The sequence below is a fragment of the Coregonus clupeaformis genome, chromosome 9, assembly GCF_020615455.1.
Source record: "Coregonus clupeaformis isolate EN_2021a chromosome 9, ASM2061545v1, whole genome shotgun sequence".
In the NCBI taxonomy this organism is placed as follows: domain Eukaryota; kingdom Metazoa; phylum Chordata; class Actinopteri; order Salmoniformes; family Salmonidae; genus Coregonus; species Coregonus clupeaformis.
The window spans coordinates 25,226,577-25,242,466 of record NC_059200.1 but is presented as its reverse complement, the minus strand read 5'-3'; the positions used below and the strand labels follow the sequence as shown (position 1 = coordinate 25,242,466).

The window sequence follows — 15,890 nt, the reverse complement described above, 5'->3', positions numbered from 1 at the left end:
AGCCTAATTATTGTTTTCTGACACATTCATTTATTTTTTGCGTGTTTCACATAGCCAGCCACGCGGAGTCGTGGCGCATTGTAGGCTGTTTACTGTGCGTTGATTGACAACTGAACAGCAAGTGTTGATTAGTTTATAAAAGGGGTCGAACTGACTGAATAAAGTCGATACCCTATATCCCTTTGCCATTCATAAATCATGCAATGTGATTATATGTCTATGGTATCGCATCGGAACAAGTAAACCAAAGGATTTCTTAGGTTTACTTTCCTAGAATGCCAAACAGTGACGCTTAAATGAATGACTCTCGTCAGTCTGTCAGTGTAGCCTACCGAATCGCATCCGTGAGAGAGTTGTTCGTTTGGGTCCCTAATTTGCATAGGCTACTGGTAGGCTTTTTGGCGATTATCTGCAGATAAATTATGAAAACATTCGATGAAGATGGTGAATCATCACTGCAGGAACAGTAGGTAGTTGAGAGCCTCATTCTGATCCAAATATGACATTTAGGGCCCTCATGAAATCCAGGCATTAAAACGGAATTCAACAATATTCAAACATGTATTGAAAATTGAATATTTTGCCCAAGTTTATCATAAGACATGAACAGAATGCCTCAGTGATTCGTATTTCCTGCAACTTTCTGAAGAAGCAACGAGAATGCCCCTGTGTGTGTGTGTATGTGGTGCACACGTCTACCACTTTGTAGCCATTAGCTATGATGCTAATGAAAACAGTCTTCTGGTAGATGGAAAGGCTTTCCCAAAAACCTTCTCAATTAAATGTTAACTACAAAGTAGCCTATGCTTACCTGGCAGAATGATATCGTGATTATTTTCATCAATACAGGGGGTATTTGTTTTGCAAACTCTACCATCACATGTGCACTACAAAAACACTGCTAGACAACAGCCTCTTGCTAGTTGCACACTTGAATTAAAGGGTAATTTACACACCAAAATGTAAATGTATCTGAATTTTCCCAGACCTCAAAACTGGTCTCCTGATGTGGTTTAAGCATCTTTTATCCAAGATGGCGTAGGTTTCCTGCAACCCGCCTCACTCAATGTGGAACGGATTCTATTATTTACTCACCTTTTATCTAGAATCTCCAGTTGAAACTAGCTAGCCAGCTAACTAGCTACTTGCTATTAGCCACCGTTAGCGGTTTTCACCCAGAACATCGGATTTTCTGCCGGAATAACTGAATCACTGGACCTTAACACCGGATCGCAACTAGTGACACCAGACAGTGACACCAGCAAAGCACCCCCACAACATAACACCTCCTCCTCCATGCTTTACGGTGGGAAATACACATGCAGAGATCATCTGTTCACCAACACCGCATCTCACAAAGACACGGCCGTTGCACCCAAAACTCCAATTTGGACTCCAGACCAAAGGACACATTTCCACCGGTCTAATGTCCATTGCTCGTGTTTCTTGGCCCAAGCAAGTCTCTTCTTATTGGTGTCCTTTAGTAGTGGTTTCTTTGCAGAAATTCGACCGTGATTCACACAGTCTCCTCTGAACAGTTGATGTTGAGATGTGTCTGTTACTTGAACTCTGAAGCATTTATTTGGGCTGCAATTTCTGAGGCTGGTAACTCTAATGAACTTATCCTCTGCAGCAGAGGTATCTCTGGGTCTTCCATTCCTGTGGCGGTCCTCATGAGAGCCAGTTTCATCATAGCGCTTGATGGTTTTTGCGACTGCACTTGAAGAAACTTTAAAAGTTATTGAAATGTTCCGGATTGACTGACCTTCATGTCTTAAAGTAATGATGGACTGTCATTTCTCTTTGTTTATTTGAGCTGTTCTTGCCATAATATGGACTTGGTCTTTTACCAAATATGGCTATCTTCTGTATACCCCCCTACCTTGTCACAACACAACTGATTGTCTCAAACGTATTAAGAAGGAAAGAAATTCCACAAATTAACTTTTAAGAAAGCACACCTGTTAATTGAAATGCATTCCAGGTGACTACCTCATGAAGCTGGTTGAGAGAATGCCAAGAGTGTGCAAAGCTGTCATCAAGGCAAAGGGTGGGTATTTGAAGAATCTCAAATATAACATACATTTTGATTTGTTTAACACTTTTTTTTGGTTACTACATGATTCCATATGTGTTATTTCATAGTTTTGATGTCTTCACTATTATTCTACAATGTAGAAAATAGTAAAAAAATAAAGAACAACCCTGACCGATAGTGTATATATTTGTTTTTTTTTGTTGGTAAAATAAATAAAATACAATTATTGGACATAAGACTGTAAAAACACCAGGAAAGTTGCTCCAAGTGATTCTAATTTTGGAAATCTGGTCCCAAGTATTCCCACACATAACAGAGAGATGTGATCACATACAAATGTAAGCTAGGTTTGAAATGATTATGTTTTAGTCAAATATTATATCTGTTTGGGCTTCTTGCGACCAATTTGCAGTCAACATATTATCTGTAATTATGTTCCGCGAGCAATGACAACCACAATCTCAGATTGTTCTGAAATTGTTTCTGTAGTTAGAAACAGATAAGATAAGCATTCGTGCAACTTTATTTTGTTAAAATAAAATGTGATCTCTGAGAAATTAAGCTAATTGAAACCCAACAACTTCAATGACTAATTTCTCTGAACAGGGGAAATACATTACATAGGATGAAGAAACAATACTCCAAACCGCAGCTCCATACATAGAGAACTGATACTATATACTTGTTGTTCAGGTGGGATTGGTGTGGGGGGGTCCGTGGATGGCTTTTGACCACTTCTTTCCTCATTGTTAGAAAAAAGTTTAGCCCAAATCGGATGTTAGGTACTACAATTCTTGAATATTATATGAATCCTATAAATTAAAAGGGCCAAATGGGTGCAATCAATTAGCTTAATTTGTCAGAGAGCAAATTATATTTCAACAAAATAATGTTGCAGGAATGCTAATCTGATCTGTTTCTAACTACATAAACGGTTTCAGAACAATCAGAGATGGTGGGTGTCGAAATCCTATTTCTTGTGCTTTTTGAAGTGCAACGACCCACTATCCAGTTTTTCATTTTTGTCATATAGGCCTAGCCTAAGATGTTTGAGAATAGGTAGCTGCCCCTCCAAAGCATTTTCGTATTGTAGGGTACTCAATGCGTCTCATGGCTTGAATAGGCCTACATCTTTCTGCATTAAACCTACTTTGTGGTTTCCTTTCAGCCTTTTTCTCATGATGCTTGTTGGTGGCTGTTACATAGGTCACTGATCACTTGAACACTAGTCTAGTGTGCTACTGAAGATGCTCCCTCTATCTTATCTGACTTAAGGTAGGTGTTCTAGAAAATGCTCTTTGTTGAGTAAAATGTGTAGTGTTGCCTTTGGCTACAAGTAAGTGTTCAAAGCCACCATTAAAGGGAGTGTTAACTGTTCACAGTAATGTGAGGGACAGATTATCAAGTTTCACAAAAATGCATGGTTATTGTTACAGTAAACTTTTAGTAGCCTACTGTGTCAGTTTATAGGGTTTGTTATCATTGTTTATGCTTATTCTTTCAGCTGTGAAAGATTTGCTTCTGATCCAGCTTCTGTAATGGCATGTTGAACTTGCTTAAGCTTGTTTTGGAATAAACCAGAGACATTAGCTATAAACTCAGTATAGTCTCGGTACTAACACTGTACAGTAGAGTCATTTCCCTCAGCTTTGTTGACAGCCTGCGACTCGTGGGTGGTAAAATTACACTTTTTGAATTCCTATGGCATTGCTCACACCATCTTGCCAAGAATGTGCAAGAAAAATGAATATTTTACTGTGTCAACAAACCTGCCATGTCACTGACACTGCGTCCACTTGATTTTGCACGGACAGCCTAAATACAATTCACATGATCTTCTGTAGTGTTATAAATTTGAGAATGCATGACTAAAAAGGTTTTCTGAATGTGGAGGACGTTTTGTGTTGGCTTAATAGGCTCTATTGTGGTGCTTGTCCTAGAATTCCTGCTATGACCCATTTATGACACAAGTTTGGCTACTTGCCGAATAAGGCTCTTTCAGATGAGGCTGTTCTTGTTTAGGTTATAATACTTTGAATTCCAGCCGCTCCATTCTCATAAGGGTTTCTCTTAAGAGTTTTCACATATTAGATCAAGGCAGACTACTTGAAGACGTTCCCTTCTAAATAGGCTAGTCTACTGTGGGGATGGCATGTGTGATCTGACTGGGATATGCACAACAACATTCCCAATAGAAAGGCACATTTTTCTAGTCTCTGGTGCGCTTGGTGCATCTTTGACAAATTGTGTTGGCCCGACTATTTAACTTCCAAAACTGGTAGTTCAAGTTTGAAGATGTTCTTGGTAGCCTACTTTATTTATCAGCACTCTCTTGTGAGACACTGGAGAACTTAAAAGTATTCAGTGTGAGACAATGGAGCAGAACAGAAGGCATCTGACTTGGAGATAATAAGCTTTTTTCCCCCTGAGGTTTAAAGGCAGATTAAATAGGCTGTCTAGTAGTACCAGAGGTAGAGTGATTGTCTGTCTGTTTATAATCTGCCTCATCTCTAAAGGTTTACGCCATTATCTCACGTTAGATAGACTAGCCCACATCCTGTTGTTGTAGCTACAGTTTTAAACAATGGTTTCTGGTCTCTATTTACTTTGTTTCAATGTCTTAGTGTGGTAGTCCTAGAAATAGTTACCTGAGAGCAGAGATGAGGGATGGTGAGGTTAGGTAGCCTATTTGTTACCATTTTGTTTTGGGCGGTTGTTCACTGTTCACCCACCCACTTCCTAAGCTAAGCTGGTCTCCCTCCTCTTCCTCCAGAATCTTTATTTCAGAAAACTCTGCCTCTTGCATCAGATGGTTGTTGCGGTCTATAAAGGGTTAGGCTAATCAAAGGAGTACCTTTTATTTAGGGTAATTCATAGAAAACTTTCCACCAACTGTCTGCAACTAGTGACTAACCAACATTCAACAAGCAGTTTGCCTTTGTCGACCAGGACAGGTGCTATCAATTTGCTGTAATTTGTGCAGAATGTTTAACACATTTACTATAGTTTCTGTATGTGCCTTACAGGAGGTTGGTGGCAGCTTAAATGGGGAGGACCGCCTCGTGGTAATGGCTGGAGTGGAATAAGTGGAATGATTCCATTGACTCCGTTCCAGACATTATTATGAGCCGTCCTCCCCTCTGCAGCCTCCACTGATGTGCCTCAATCCTCCTTCCAGGAAATATGCAGAACTGAGGGTGACTCTCCATCCTCCCGGCCCGGCGAAGTGTGAGACTAAACAGCGTGCCTTGAGGAAAAGGGAAGGGAAGAGGGACGATGGGGTTCGGACGGGACCTGGGGAACTCCCACGACGGGCTGTTGAAGCTGCAGGACTGGGAGCTGAAGCTGCTGGAGACAGTGAAGCGCTTCATGACGCTACGGGTGAAGAGCGACAAGGAGTACGCCTCACTCCTCCTCAACATCAGCCAGCAGGTGGACAAGCACGACAACTCCTCCCAGATGGACTACATCAGCAACGTCTCCAAGGTAAATACAAACACATATCAATTCAGAAATATACAGTGGGGAAAAAAAGTATTTAGTCAGCCACCAATTGTGCAAGTTCTCCCACTTAAAAAGATGAGAGAGGCCTGTAATTTTCATCATAGGTACACGTCAACTATGACAGACACATTTAGAAAACAAAATCCAGAAAATCACATTGTAGGATTTTTTATGAATTTATTTGCAAATTATGGTGGAAAATAAGTATTTGGTCACCTACAAACAAGCAAGATTTCTGGCTCTCACAGACCTGTAACTTCTTCTTTAAGAGGCTCCTCTGTCCTCCACTCGTTACCTGTATTAATGGCACCTGTTTGAACTTGTTATCAGTATAAAAGACACCTGTCCACAACCTCAAACAGTCACACTCCAAACTCCACTATGGCCAAGACCAAAGAGCTGTCAAAGGACACCAGAAACAAAATTGTAGACCTGCACCAGGCTGGGAAGACTGAATCTGCAATAGGTAAGCAGCTTGGTTTGAAGAAATCAACTGTGGGAGCAATTATTAGGAAATGGAAGACATACAAGACCACTGATAATCTCCCTCGATCTGGGGCTCCACACAAGATCTCACCCCGTGGGGTCAAAATGATCACAAGAACGGTGAGCAAAAATCCCAGAACCACACGGGGGGACCTAGTGAATGACCTGCAGAGAGCTGGGACCAAAGTAACAAAGCCTACCATCAGTAACACACTACGCCGCCAGGGACTCAAATCCTGCAGTGCCAGACGTGTCCCCCTGCTTAAGTCAGTACATGTCCAGGCCCGTCTGAAGTTTGCTAGAGTGCATTTGGATGATCCAGAAGAGGATTGGGAGAATGTCATATGGTCAGATGAAACCAAAATAGAACTTTTGGTAAAAACTCAACTCGTCTTGTTTGGAGGACAAAGAATGCTGAGTTGCATCCAAAGAACACCATACCTACCGTGAAGCATGGGGGTGGAAACATCATGCTTTGGGGCTGTTTTTCTGCAAAGGGACCAGGACGACTGATCCGTGTAAAGGAAAGAATGAATGGGGCCATGTATCGTGAATTTTTAAGTGAAAACCTCCTTCCATCAGCAAGGGCATTGAAGATGAAACGTGGCTGGGTCTTTCAGCATGACAATGATCCCAAACACACCGCCCGGGCAACGAAGGAGTGGCTTCGTAAGAAGCATTTCAAGGTCCTGGAATGGCCTAGCCAGTCTCCAGATCTCAACCCCATAGAAAATCTTTGGAGGGAGTTGAAAGTCTGTGTTGCCCAGCGACAGCCCCAAAACATCACTGCTCTAGAGGAGATCTGCATGGAGGAATGGGCCAAAATTGGGCCAGCAACAGTGTGTGAAAACCTTGTGAAGACTTACAGAAAACGTTTGACCTGTGTCATTGCCAACAAAGGGTATATAACAACGTATTGAGAAACTTTTGTTATTGACCAAATACTTATTTTCCACCATAATTTGCAAATAAATTCATTAAAAATCCTACAATGTGATTTTCTGGATTATTTTTTCTCATTTTGTCTGTCATAGTTGACGTGTACCTATGATGAAAATTACAGGCCTCTCTCATCTTTTTAAGTGGGAGAACTTGCACAATTGGTGGCTGACTAAATACTTTTTTTCCCCACTGTAGATATATTAATGTATGCAGTACAGACACAACAGTGTCTTTAAGGTGAGATAGGAGATAAGAAGATGGTTTGTTGACCCCCTCCCTCCCTCTTTCCCTCTTTCCCTCTTTCCCTCCCTCCCTCCCTCCCTCCCTCCCTCCCTCCCTCCCTCCCTCCCTCCCTCCCTCCCTCCCTCTTTCCCTCCCTCTTCCCCTCCCTCCCTCCCTCCCTCCCTCCCTCCTTCCCTCCCCCCTCCCTCTTCTATCTTTCTCTTTTCTTCCTCTCCCATCTCTCCAGTCTTGGGCCCACATGGTCCAGCAAACGGAACAGTTGAGTAAGATCATGAAGTGTCACGCGGAGGAGCTGAACTCTGGCCCTCTGCACAGACTCACCATGATGATCAAAGACAAGCAGCAGGTCAAGAAGAGCTACCAGAGCATCCACACACAGATCGAGTCCGAGATGAACAAGGTACTGTATACACCCAAACACACTCACACACACATTTAGCGTACTCCTGCTTCAAACATCGTCTTTCCTGTGCATTTACTTTATTTGCAGTTATATGGGGCCTTGTTGACAGGGTGTTTCACAGGTGTGGTCCGAGTGTAAATGAGGTGAACTTCTATTGTTGCTAAGATGCTAATCTTGCTTTTGTTTGATCAGGGCAGGTTTTTTTATTTGACTAGAGGATGTGATGTTGTTTTCGATATGATCTCTCGTAGGTGACAAAAAGTGACCTAGAAAAGTTAAAAGGCACCTACAGACAATTAACGAAGGATGCCCACAGTGCCAAAGAAAAGTACAGAGACGCAATGGTGAAAGGTAAGAATCTCTCCTGATTATTTACTGAGAAATTCTAGTTTAATGTAATGATTCATAGTAGGGCAGTTTTCCTTGGAGGAAATGCATGAAATCTTATTACAGACCAGCTGAAGTGCATCAATACATGAATCACCAAACCCTACAGAGGGAGATCATATGACCGACATGTCTTGGGAGGAGGATGATGAGGCACAACCATATTAAACCTCCTCCATACAAACCAGCAGTACAGCACTTCTTGGTTTGTTTTCAGGCAAGGAGCCGGAGAAGGCGAGGGAGCGCTACGACAAGGCCACCATGAAGCTCCACAACCTCCACAACCAGTACGTGCTGGCGGTGCGGAGCGCCCAGCTCCACCAGGAGCACTACCACGACACCACGCTGCCCCTCCTCCTCGACTCCCTGCAGAAGATGCAGGAGGAGATGATCAGTGCACTGTGAGTGTGTGGCTCCAGCAGAGATCAACAAGGGATATACTACATAAAGCATCATATTCAAATGGGTTTGAGAATGTTTTGGAGGTTAAAGTAGATGAACAAAAAAAATAAGAGTCTGTGTGTTTACTTTGTCATTTGCTTCGTTAAGTCTCAACCCTTAGGTTGAAACCTGATGAAGGTCTAAGGGTTGAAACGTTGTTGGTGAACACACTTGGGTGCATATGCCACTGTGTGCAGAGTGTTCCTTTTCTGCAGTGTCCTAGACTTAGACTTCCAGCAGTAGACTGCAGGTTATGAGTCATCAGATCTGTGATGCCCTAACATGTCAGGCGACGTAAACATTCTTTGGAAATTGTAATACGTAAATGAATAACTATTTGCGAGGGTTCTTCTTGTTGTCGCATGGGATTAGATCCCAGATTAGGCTTAATCCCATAATTTCATAGCTGTCGTGGGATTACTAGGAGGCAGAGGCAACCTCTTTTTCAGAATGTCCCGCTTAAGCTGTGTTTTTAATCACAACGTTTTTTAAATCTCAGATGTTAATAACAGGAGAACAATTCAGAGCACCTCTGCTAAAATGATATTTCTGAACTGAGTGAGAGTGTGATGAGAAACACAATGGGTTTAGCATGACAACGTGTCGATCCCTGGTTTCATAATCCCGCAGAGATGTCCATCTGTGTGATTGTCGAGTCACGCAAATGTGTGTGTGTTTTTAAATCTTTAATATACTGAGCAAATTCTTACCTCAATATTAACCTTGTTTTATGATTTTGTTATGATTTTCTGACTGTTGCGTCATTTTCAGGAAGGGGATTTTGGAAGAATACAGTGAAATCACCAGTCTCTTAACTGATGAAATAGTGAAGGTCCACAAAGAAATCCACACCTCCATCGACCAAATTGACCCTGTGTCAGAGTATGAACACTTCATTGAGGTTCACAAGTAGGTTTTTAGTTTAAGGCCTTTGAAATGTGGCCTTTTATGCTTCACTAACAGTACTTTATTCCCATTTAAATGTCTAATTTTGGTTAACATGATGTATAATCTTCTTCAGGTCTCCAGAAACCAAAGAACCGAATGTAGAATTTGACGTTTCACTGTTGGAGGAAACAGAGAATCTTCAAGCAAATGAGATCCTATGGAACAATTTGACTGCAGACAGTTTACAAGCGATGTGAGTAGAACATGTATGACGGGAGGAGGGTATTGCCCTCATTAACCTTGTCTCGTTCTCTGACGTTTTGAAAAGAAGGTGAGAGGAGGGTGCGAGGAATCAAGCAGTACAGCATCTCCGATTGACTAAGGATATAGTGTGTGCCTCTGTTGACTGACTGATTGTGTCAAAGGTCAGATTCACTTTAATCCACTGTATCTCTTTCTGCAGGCTGAAATCCACATCAGATGAGCTGGGCCTCACTCAGCAGAGCCTACGCACCAAGGAGGATCTCATGCAAGATCTAGAGAACAAGCTTGATGAGTCCACCAAAACATGTGAAAAGAAGTCTGAGTACGTTGCTACCATAACAGTACAGCTCTAATGATTCTTACATTCTGCTTGATAAGATTATCTCCCATAGCAGCTAGCATGTTAGTATTCTGTCCACCATTATGAGAAGTCATGTTCAAATGAATTTTATCATGGGGCAAAACTGAAATGTTAGATGTTTTCCACAATCTCATGGCTTTCAGTTGTACATGTGCCGTTAAGCAATAACAACAGAGACCATTAGAGACTAGCTTAATAGATTCCAAGTTTGGCGTTGTTTCTAAGAAGCCTGATTGGCCATGATATAACTCTAGGAGCATGAATGATGTGAAGATTCATTGAGGCGGACAGGGTACAATAGACAGAGGTATGTCTGTAGCACAGGGCTCAGCACATATTTCAGGGTCTGCTGGATAATCCCCTATAAGAGACAATGATATTATACGGGCTTGTTCAGTCATCCCCATGTGAAGTCTCAGCTACAGGTGTGGTTATGTATGAGGACTGGTTGTATGGCCTAGGCTAGTTTTTTTCCAGTCTGAAGTTCTCTTTTTGAAAACATGAATAAAGTCATTTGATTAGGGCAGTTTTCAAGTAGTGAGAAGTTGTTCTTTTTTGTGAAAAATTGTGCCTATAGGTTTTAGCCCTTGTGTGGCAAGCAATCACTTTTAAAAATGGACCTCAGCTTCCACAGCAATGTTTGTTGGGTGTTTGACTAAATTGTTTTGAGTGAAATGTCTTCACACCCATTAATCAGAGTACAGAAACAGCTCAGCTGTTAAACTGTAGGCTATATATCCCTCTGATGGAACGCAAACTAGAAAATAATTTTCCACATCCTCGTTCCGAGAGGTGGATTAAGTAGTAATACTGTTTGATTTCAGACGAGCACCAGAGCGTGACCTCTTTCTCAATCTCTATCTATTCCTATTTTTTCACTCTCACATTCTCTCTCTCCATCTCTCTGCCTCTCTCTCTCCTTGTCTCTCACACCACACTCATTCTCTCTTTCCATCTCTCCTTCACTCAATCAGTGTGGTGCTGCTGCTCAGTCAGAAGCAGTCTTTGGAGGAGCTGAGGCAGACAGTCCAGTTGCTGCGCTGCACAGAGGCCAAGCTGGGCGCCCAGAAGGACCTGCTCGACCACAAGATGCAGGAGAACGAGGGCAAGGAGCCTCCCCCCATGGTCAACTACGAGGACGACGCACGCTCCATCAACTCCATGGTGAGTGAGTGGGTGTTGTTGTGGAGTTGACCGTTGTTGGTTTTTGAATAGGAAGGACTTATTTGTCAAGTCGGAATCCAAACTGATAAGTGATGGCGAACCATGGGGAAACGGAGCACATCAATGTGAATTCCAGGCTATTACTTCCTTTGTAATCAGAAGGAACGCAGCACTTTCCACTCAGACTGTCCCACTATGAACTCCTCTGTCTCTAACCTTTTCAGAGATACTATACAGTCGTGGTCAAAGGTTTTGAGAATGACACAAGTATTGGTTTTCACAAAGTTCGCTGCTTCAGTGTTATGAGATATTTTTGTCAGATGTTACTATGGTATACTGAAGTATAGTTACAAGCATTCCATAAGTGTCAAAGGCTTTTATTGACAATTACATTAAGTTTATGCAAAGAGTGAATATTTGCAGTGTTGACCCTTCTTTATCAAAACCTCTGCAATCCGCCCTGGCATGCTGTCAATTAACTTCTGGGCCACATCCTGACTGATGGCAGCCCATTCTTGCATAATCAATGGTTGGAGTTTGTCAGAATTTGTGGGTTTTTGTTTGTCCACCCGCCTCTTGAGGATCAACCACAAGTTCTCAATGGGATTAAGGTCTGGGGAGTTTCCTGGCCATGGACCCAACATTTCGATGTTTTGTTCCCCGAGCCACTTAGTTATCACTTTTGCTTTATGGCAAGGTGCTCCATCATGCTGGAAAAGGCATTGGTCGTCACCAAACTGTTCATGGATAGTTGGGAGAAGTTGCTCTCGGAGGATGTGTTGGTACCATTCTTTATTCATGGCTGTGTTCCTAGGCAAAATTGTGAGTGAGCCCACTCCCTTGGCTGAGAAGCAACCCCACACATGAATGGTCTCAGGATGCTTTACTGTTGGCATGACACAGGACTGATGGTAGCGCTCACCTTGTCTTCTCTGGACAAGGTGTTTTCCGGATGCCCCAAACAATCGGAAAGGGGATCCATCAGAGAAAATGACTTTACCCCAGTCCTCAGCAGTCCAATCCCTGTACCCTTTGCAGAATATCAGTCTGTCCCTGATGTTTTTCCTGGAAAGAAGTGGCTTCTTTGCTGCCCTTCTTGACACCAGGCCATCCTCCAAAAGTCTTCACCTCACTGTGCGTGCAGATGCACTCACACCTGCCTGCTGCCATTCCTGAGCAAGCTCTGCACTGGTGGTGCCCCGATCCCGCAGCTGAATCAACTTTAGGAGACGGTCTTGGCACTTGCTGGACTTTCTTGGGCGCCCTGACGCCTTCTTCACAACAATTGAACCTCTCTCCTTGAAGTTCTTGATGATCCGATAAATGGTTGATTTAGGTGCAATCTTACTAGCAGCAATATCCTTGCCTGTGAAGCCCTTTTTGTGCAAAGCAATAATGACGGCATGTGTTTCCTTGTAAGTAACCATGGTTAACAGAGGAAGAACAATGATTTCAAGCACCACCCTCCTTTTAAAGCTTCCAGTCTGTTATTCTAACTCAATCAGCATGACAGAGTGATCTCCAGCCTTGTCCTCGTCAACACTCTCACGCGTTAACGAGAGAATCACTGACATGATGGCAGCTGGTCCTTTTGTGGCAGGGCTGAAATGCATTGGAAAAGTTTTTTGGGGATTAAGTTCATTTTCATGGCAAAGAGGGACTTTGCAATTAATTGCAATTAATCTGATCACTCTTCATGACATTCTGGAGTATATGCAAATTGCCATCATCAAAACTGAGGCAGCAGACTTTGTGAAAATTAGTATTTGTGTCATTCTCAAAACTTTTGACCACGACTGTATAGCGTCTGTTGATTAAATGTCTTTGCTTGATGATTTTGTTAGTCTTAGATACTTTTGCGGCTGATATTTACTTATGTATACTTACACATACTGGTACTGTGTCAATATACTGCTTTTCATTCATTGTATAGTAGTAGGCCAGTAAGTGTTTTGTCTTCTGCTGTCTCCATGAATATACCGTACTCCTTCAGGCAAATCAAAGTTGTTGTTTTTTATCTAAAATATGCTGTTGTGCTGAATCTTTCATTTAAAACAATTTTTACCTTTCTCATCAAATGTCACTGAAATGTCGACCCATAGAGGTAAAAAAAAAATAGATGTATCTCTGTGTCAATCATGTCCCTGTTTTAAAATCAGATGGTGTCATTATAAACCAGTTCAGAAGAAAAACACTGATAAACGTTGCATACCTGTTTTCCACAGATTTTTGTCATTTCAGTGAAATGGAAACATGTTTCACCAATGTTGAGATATTTGGCTTTGAATGGGGCAGTGTAAGAGAAAAAGCTTTTTGTTGACTCTGCAGTATGTGGTAGATGATATGGTGGTGCTGTTGAGCCTCCTTTAGACTCTAGCTCTCTCTGCAGAGAGTTGGATGAGCAAAGGGGGGCAGTGTAAGCACATTGTGATGGCTATAAACTTCTATATAATATAATAATAATAAATATATATAATATCGTATTGTGAGGTCCCTGGCAATTCCCAGCCCCAATTAATCAAATGGCCACCCGGATTATTTGCATTGACCCCCCCCCCCCCCCCTTGTTTTTACACTGCTGCTAAACTCGCTGTTTATTATCTATGCATAGTCACTTTATCCCTACCTACAGTGGGGGAAAAAAGTATTTAGTCAGCCACCAATTGTGCAAGTTCTCCCACTTAAAAAGATGAGAGAGGCCTGTAATTTTCATCATAGGTACACGTCAACTATGACAGACAAAATGAGAAAAGAAAATCCAGAAAATCACATTGTAGGATTTTAATGAATTTATTTGCAAATTATGGTGGAAAATAAGTATTTGGTCAATAACAAAAGTTTCTCAATACTTTGTTATATACCCTTTGTTGGCAATGACACAGGTTAAACGTTTTCTGTAAGTCTTCACAAGGTTTTCACACACTGTTGCTGGTATTTTGGCCCATTCCTCCATGCAGATCTCCTCTAGAGCAGTGATGTTTTGGGGCTGTCGCTGGGCAACACGGACTTTCAACTCCCTCCAAATAGTTTCTATGGGGTTGAGATCTGGAGACTGGCTAGGCCACTCCAGGACCTTGAAATGCTTCTTACGAAGCCACTCCTTCGTTGCCCGGGCGGTGTGTTTGGGATCATTGTCATGCTGAAAGACCCAGCCACGTTTCATCTTCAATGCTCTTGCTGATGGAAGGAGGTTTTCACTCAAAATCTCACGATACATGGCCCCATTCATTCTTTCCTTTACACGGATCAGTCGTCCTGGTCCCTTTGCAGAAAAACAGCCCCAAAGCATGATGTTTCCACCCCCATGCTTCACAGTAGGTATGGTGTTCTTTGGATGCAACTCAGCATTCTTTGTCCTCCAAACACGACGAGTTGAGTTTTTACCAAAAAGTTCTATTTTGGTTTCATCTGACCATATGACATTCTCCCAATCCTCTTCTGGATCATCCAAATGCACTCTAGCAAACTTCAGACGGGCCTGGACATGGACTGGCTTAAGCAGGGGGACACGTCTGGCACTGCAGGATTTGAGTCCCTGGCGGCGTAGTGTGTTACTGATGGTAGGCTTTGTTACTTTGGTCCCAGCTCTCTGCAGGTCATTTACTAGGTGTGGTTCTGGGATTTTTGCTCACCGTTCTTGTGATCATTTTGACCCCACGGGGTGAGATCTTGCGTGGAGCCCCAGATCGAGGGAGATTATCAGTGGTCTTGTATGTCTTCCATTTCCTAATAATTGCTCCCACAGTTGATTTCTTCAAACCAAGCTGCTTACCTATTGCAGATTCAGTCTTCCCAGCCTGGTGCAGGTCTACAATTTTGTTTCTGGTGTCCTTTGACAGCTCTTTGGTCTTGGCCATAGTGCAGTTTGGAGTGTGACTGTTTGAGGTTGTGGACAGGTGTCTTTTAAACTGATAACAAGTTCAAACAGGTGCCATTAATACAGGTAACGAGTGGAGGACAGAGGAGCCTCTTAAAGATGAAGTTACAGGTCTGTGAGAGCCAGAAATCTTGCTTGTTTGTAGGTGACCAAATACTTATTTTCCACCATAATTTGCAAATAAATTCATAAAAAATCCTACAATGTGATTTTCTGGATTTTTTCTCTCTCAATTTGTCTGTCATAGTTGACGTGTACCTATGATGAAAATTACAGGCCTCTCTTATCTTTTTAAGTGGGAGAACTTTCACAATTGGTGGCTGACTAAATACTTTTTTTCCCCACTGTACATGTACAAATGACCTGGACTAACCTGTACCAACACACATTGACTCGGTACCGGTACCCCTCGTTATTGTTATTTTATTGTGTTATTATTGTTAATTTTTTTGACTAGTTTATTTATTAAATATTTTCTTATCTCTATTTTCTTAAAATCTGCATTGTTGGTTAAGGGCTTGTAAGTAAGCATTTCACGGTAAGGTCTACACCTGTTGTATTCGGCGCATGTGACAAATAACATTTTATTTTATTTGATACACTATAGTATACTGTAGTCGGCTTGCTCAACTGTTTATTCTCAACAGATTTTCAACCAAATGTCTGTATTTTCAGGACAAAGGCAAAGACAGGACATCAAAGTTTGACACCTTGCGTCATTCCTTCGCTGGCATCATCCGCTCTCCCAAATCAGTCCTTGGCTCATCATCGGTAAATTCTAAAGTCTGTTAAAAAAAAACAGGTTTTAAAAGCATTGTGTTCTTGTGTAGTGAGTGTGGAAACTATCCTGTCTATCATAGATATTGCATTCAAATTGTGCATTACCTGTTTA

The 15,890-nt window shown here is 42.0% G+C and overlaps 1 protein-coding gene across 4 annotated transcripts in view; it reads left to right on the top strand.

Moving 5' to 3' along the window:
• The window catches only part of LOC121574164 (tyrosine-protein kinase Fer), a 45,624-nt gene that overhangs the window by 2,842 nt on the left and 26,892 nt on the right, over positions 1-15,890 (top strand). For 2 of the 4 annotated variants that reach the window (XM_041886811.2, XM_041886808.2), the window contains exons 2-10: positions 5,217-5,524; positions 7,440-7,613; positions 7,868-7,967; positions 8,221-8,404; positions 9,216-9,353; positions 9,466-9,585; positions 9,796-9,918; positions 10,932-11,121; positions 15,674-15,769. In XM_041886811.2, the coding sequence (XP_041742745.2) occupies positions 5,315-5,524; positions 7,440-7,613; positions 7,868-7,967; positions 8,221-8,404; positions 9,216-9,353; positions 9,466-9,585; positions 9,796-9,918; positions 10,932-11,121; positions 15,674-15,769 (1,335 nt within the window). In that variant the 5' untranslated portion in view covers positions 5,217-5,314. Of the gene's footprint in view, positions 1-2,014; positions 2,051-3,206; positions 3,314-4,823; positions 4,993-5,216; positions 5,525-7,439; positions 7,614-7,867; positions 7,968-8,220; positions 8,405-9,215; positions 9,354-9,465; positions 9,586-9,795; positions 9,919-10,931; positions 11,122-15,673; positions 15,770-15,890 lie in introns of those variants that run through there. The other 2 variants (XM_041886809.2, XM_041886810.2) reach the window with 2 other exon arrangements.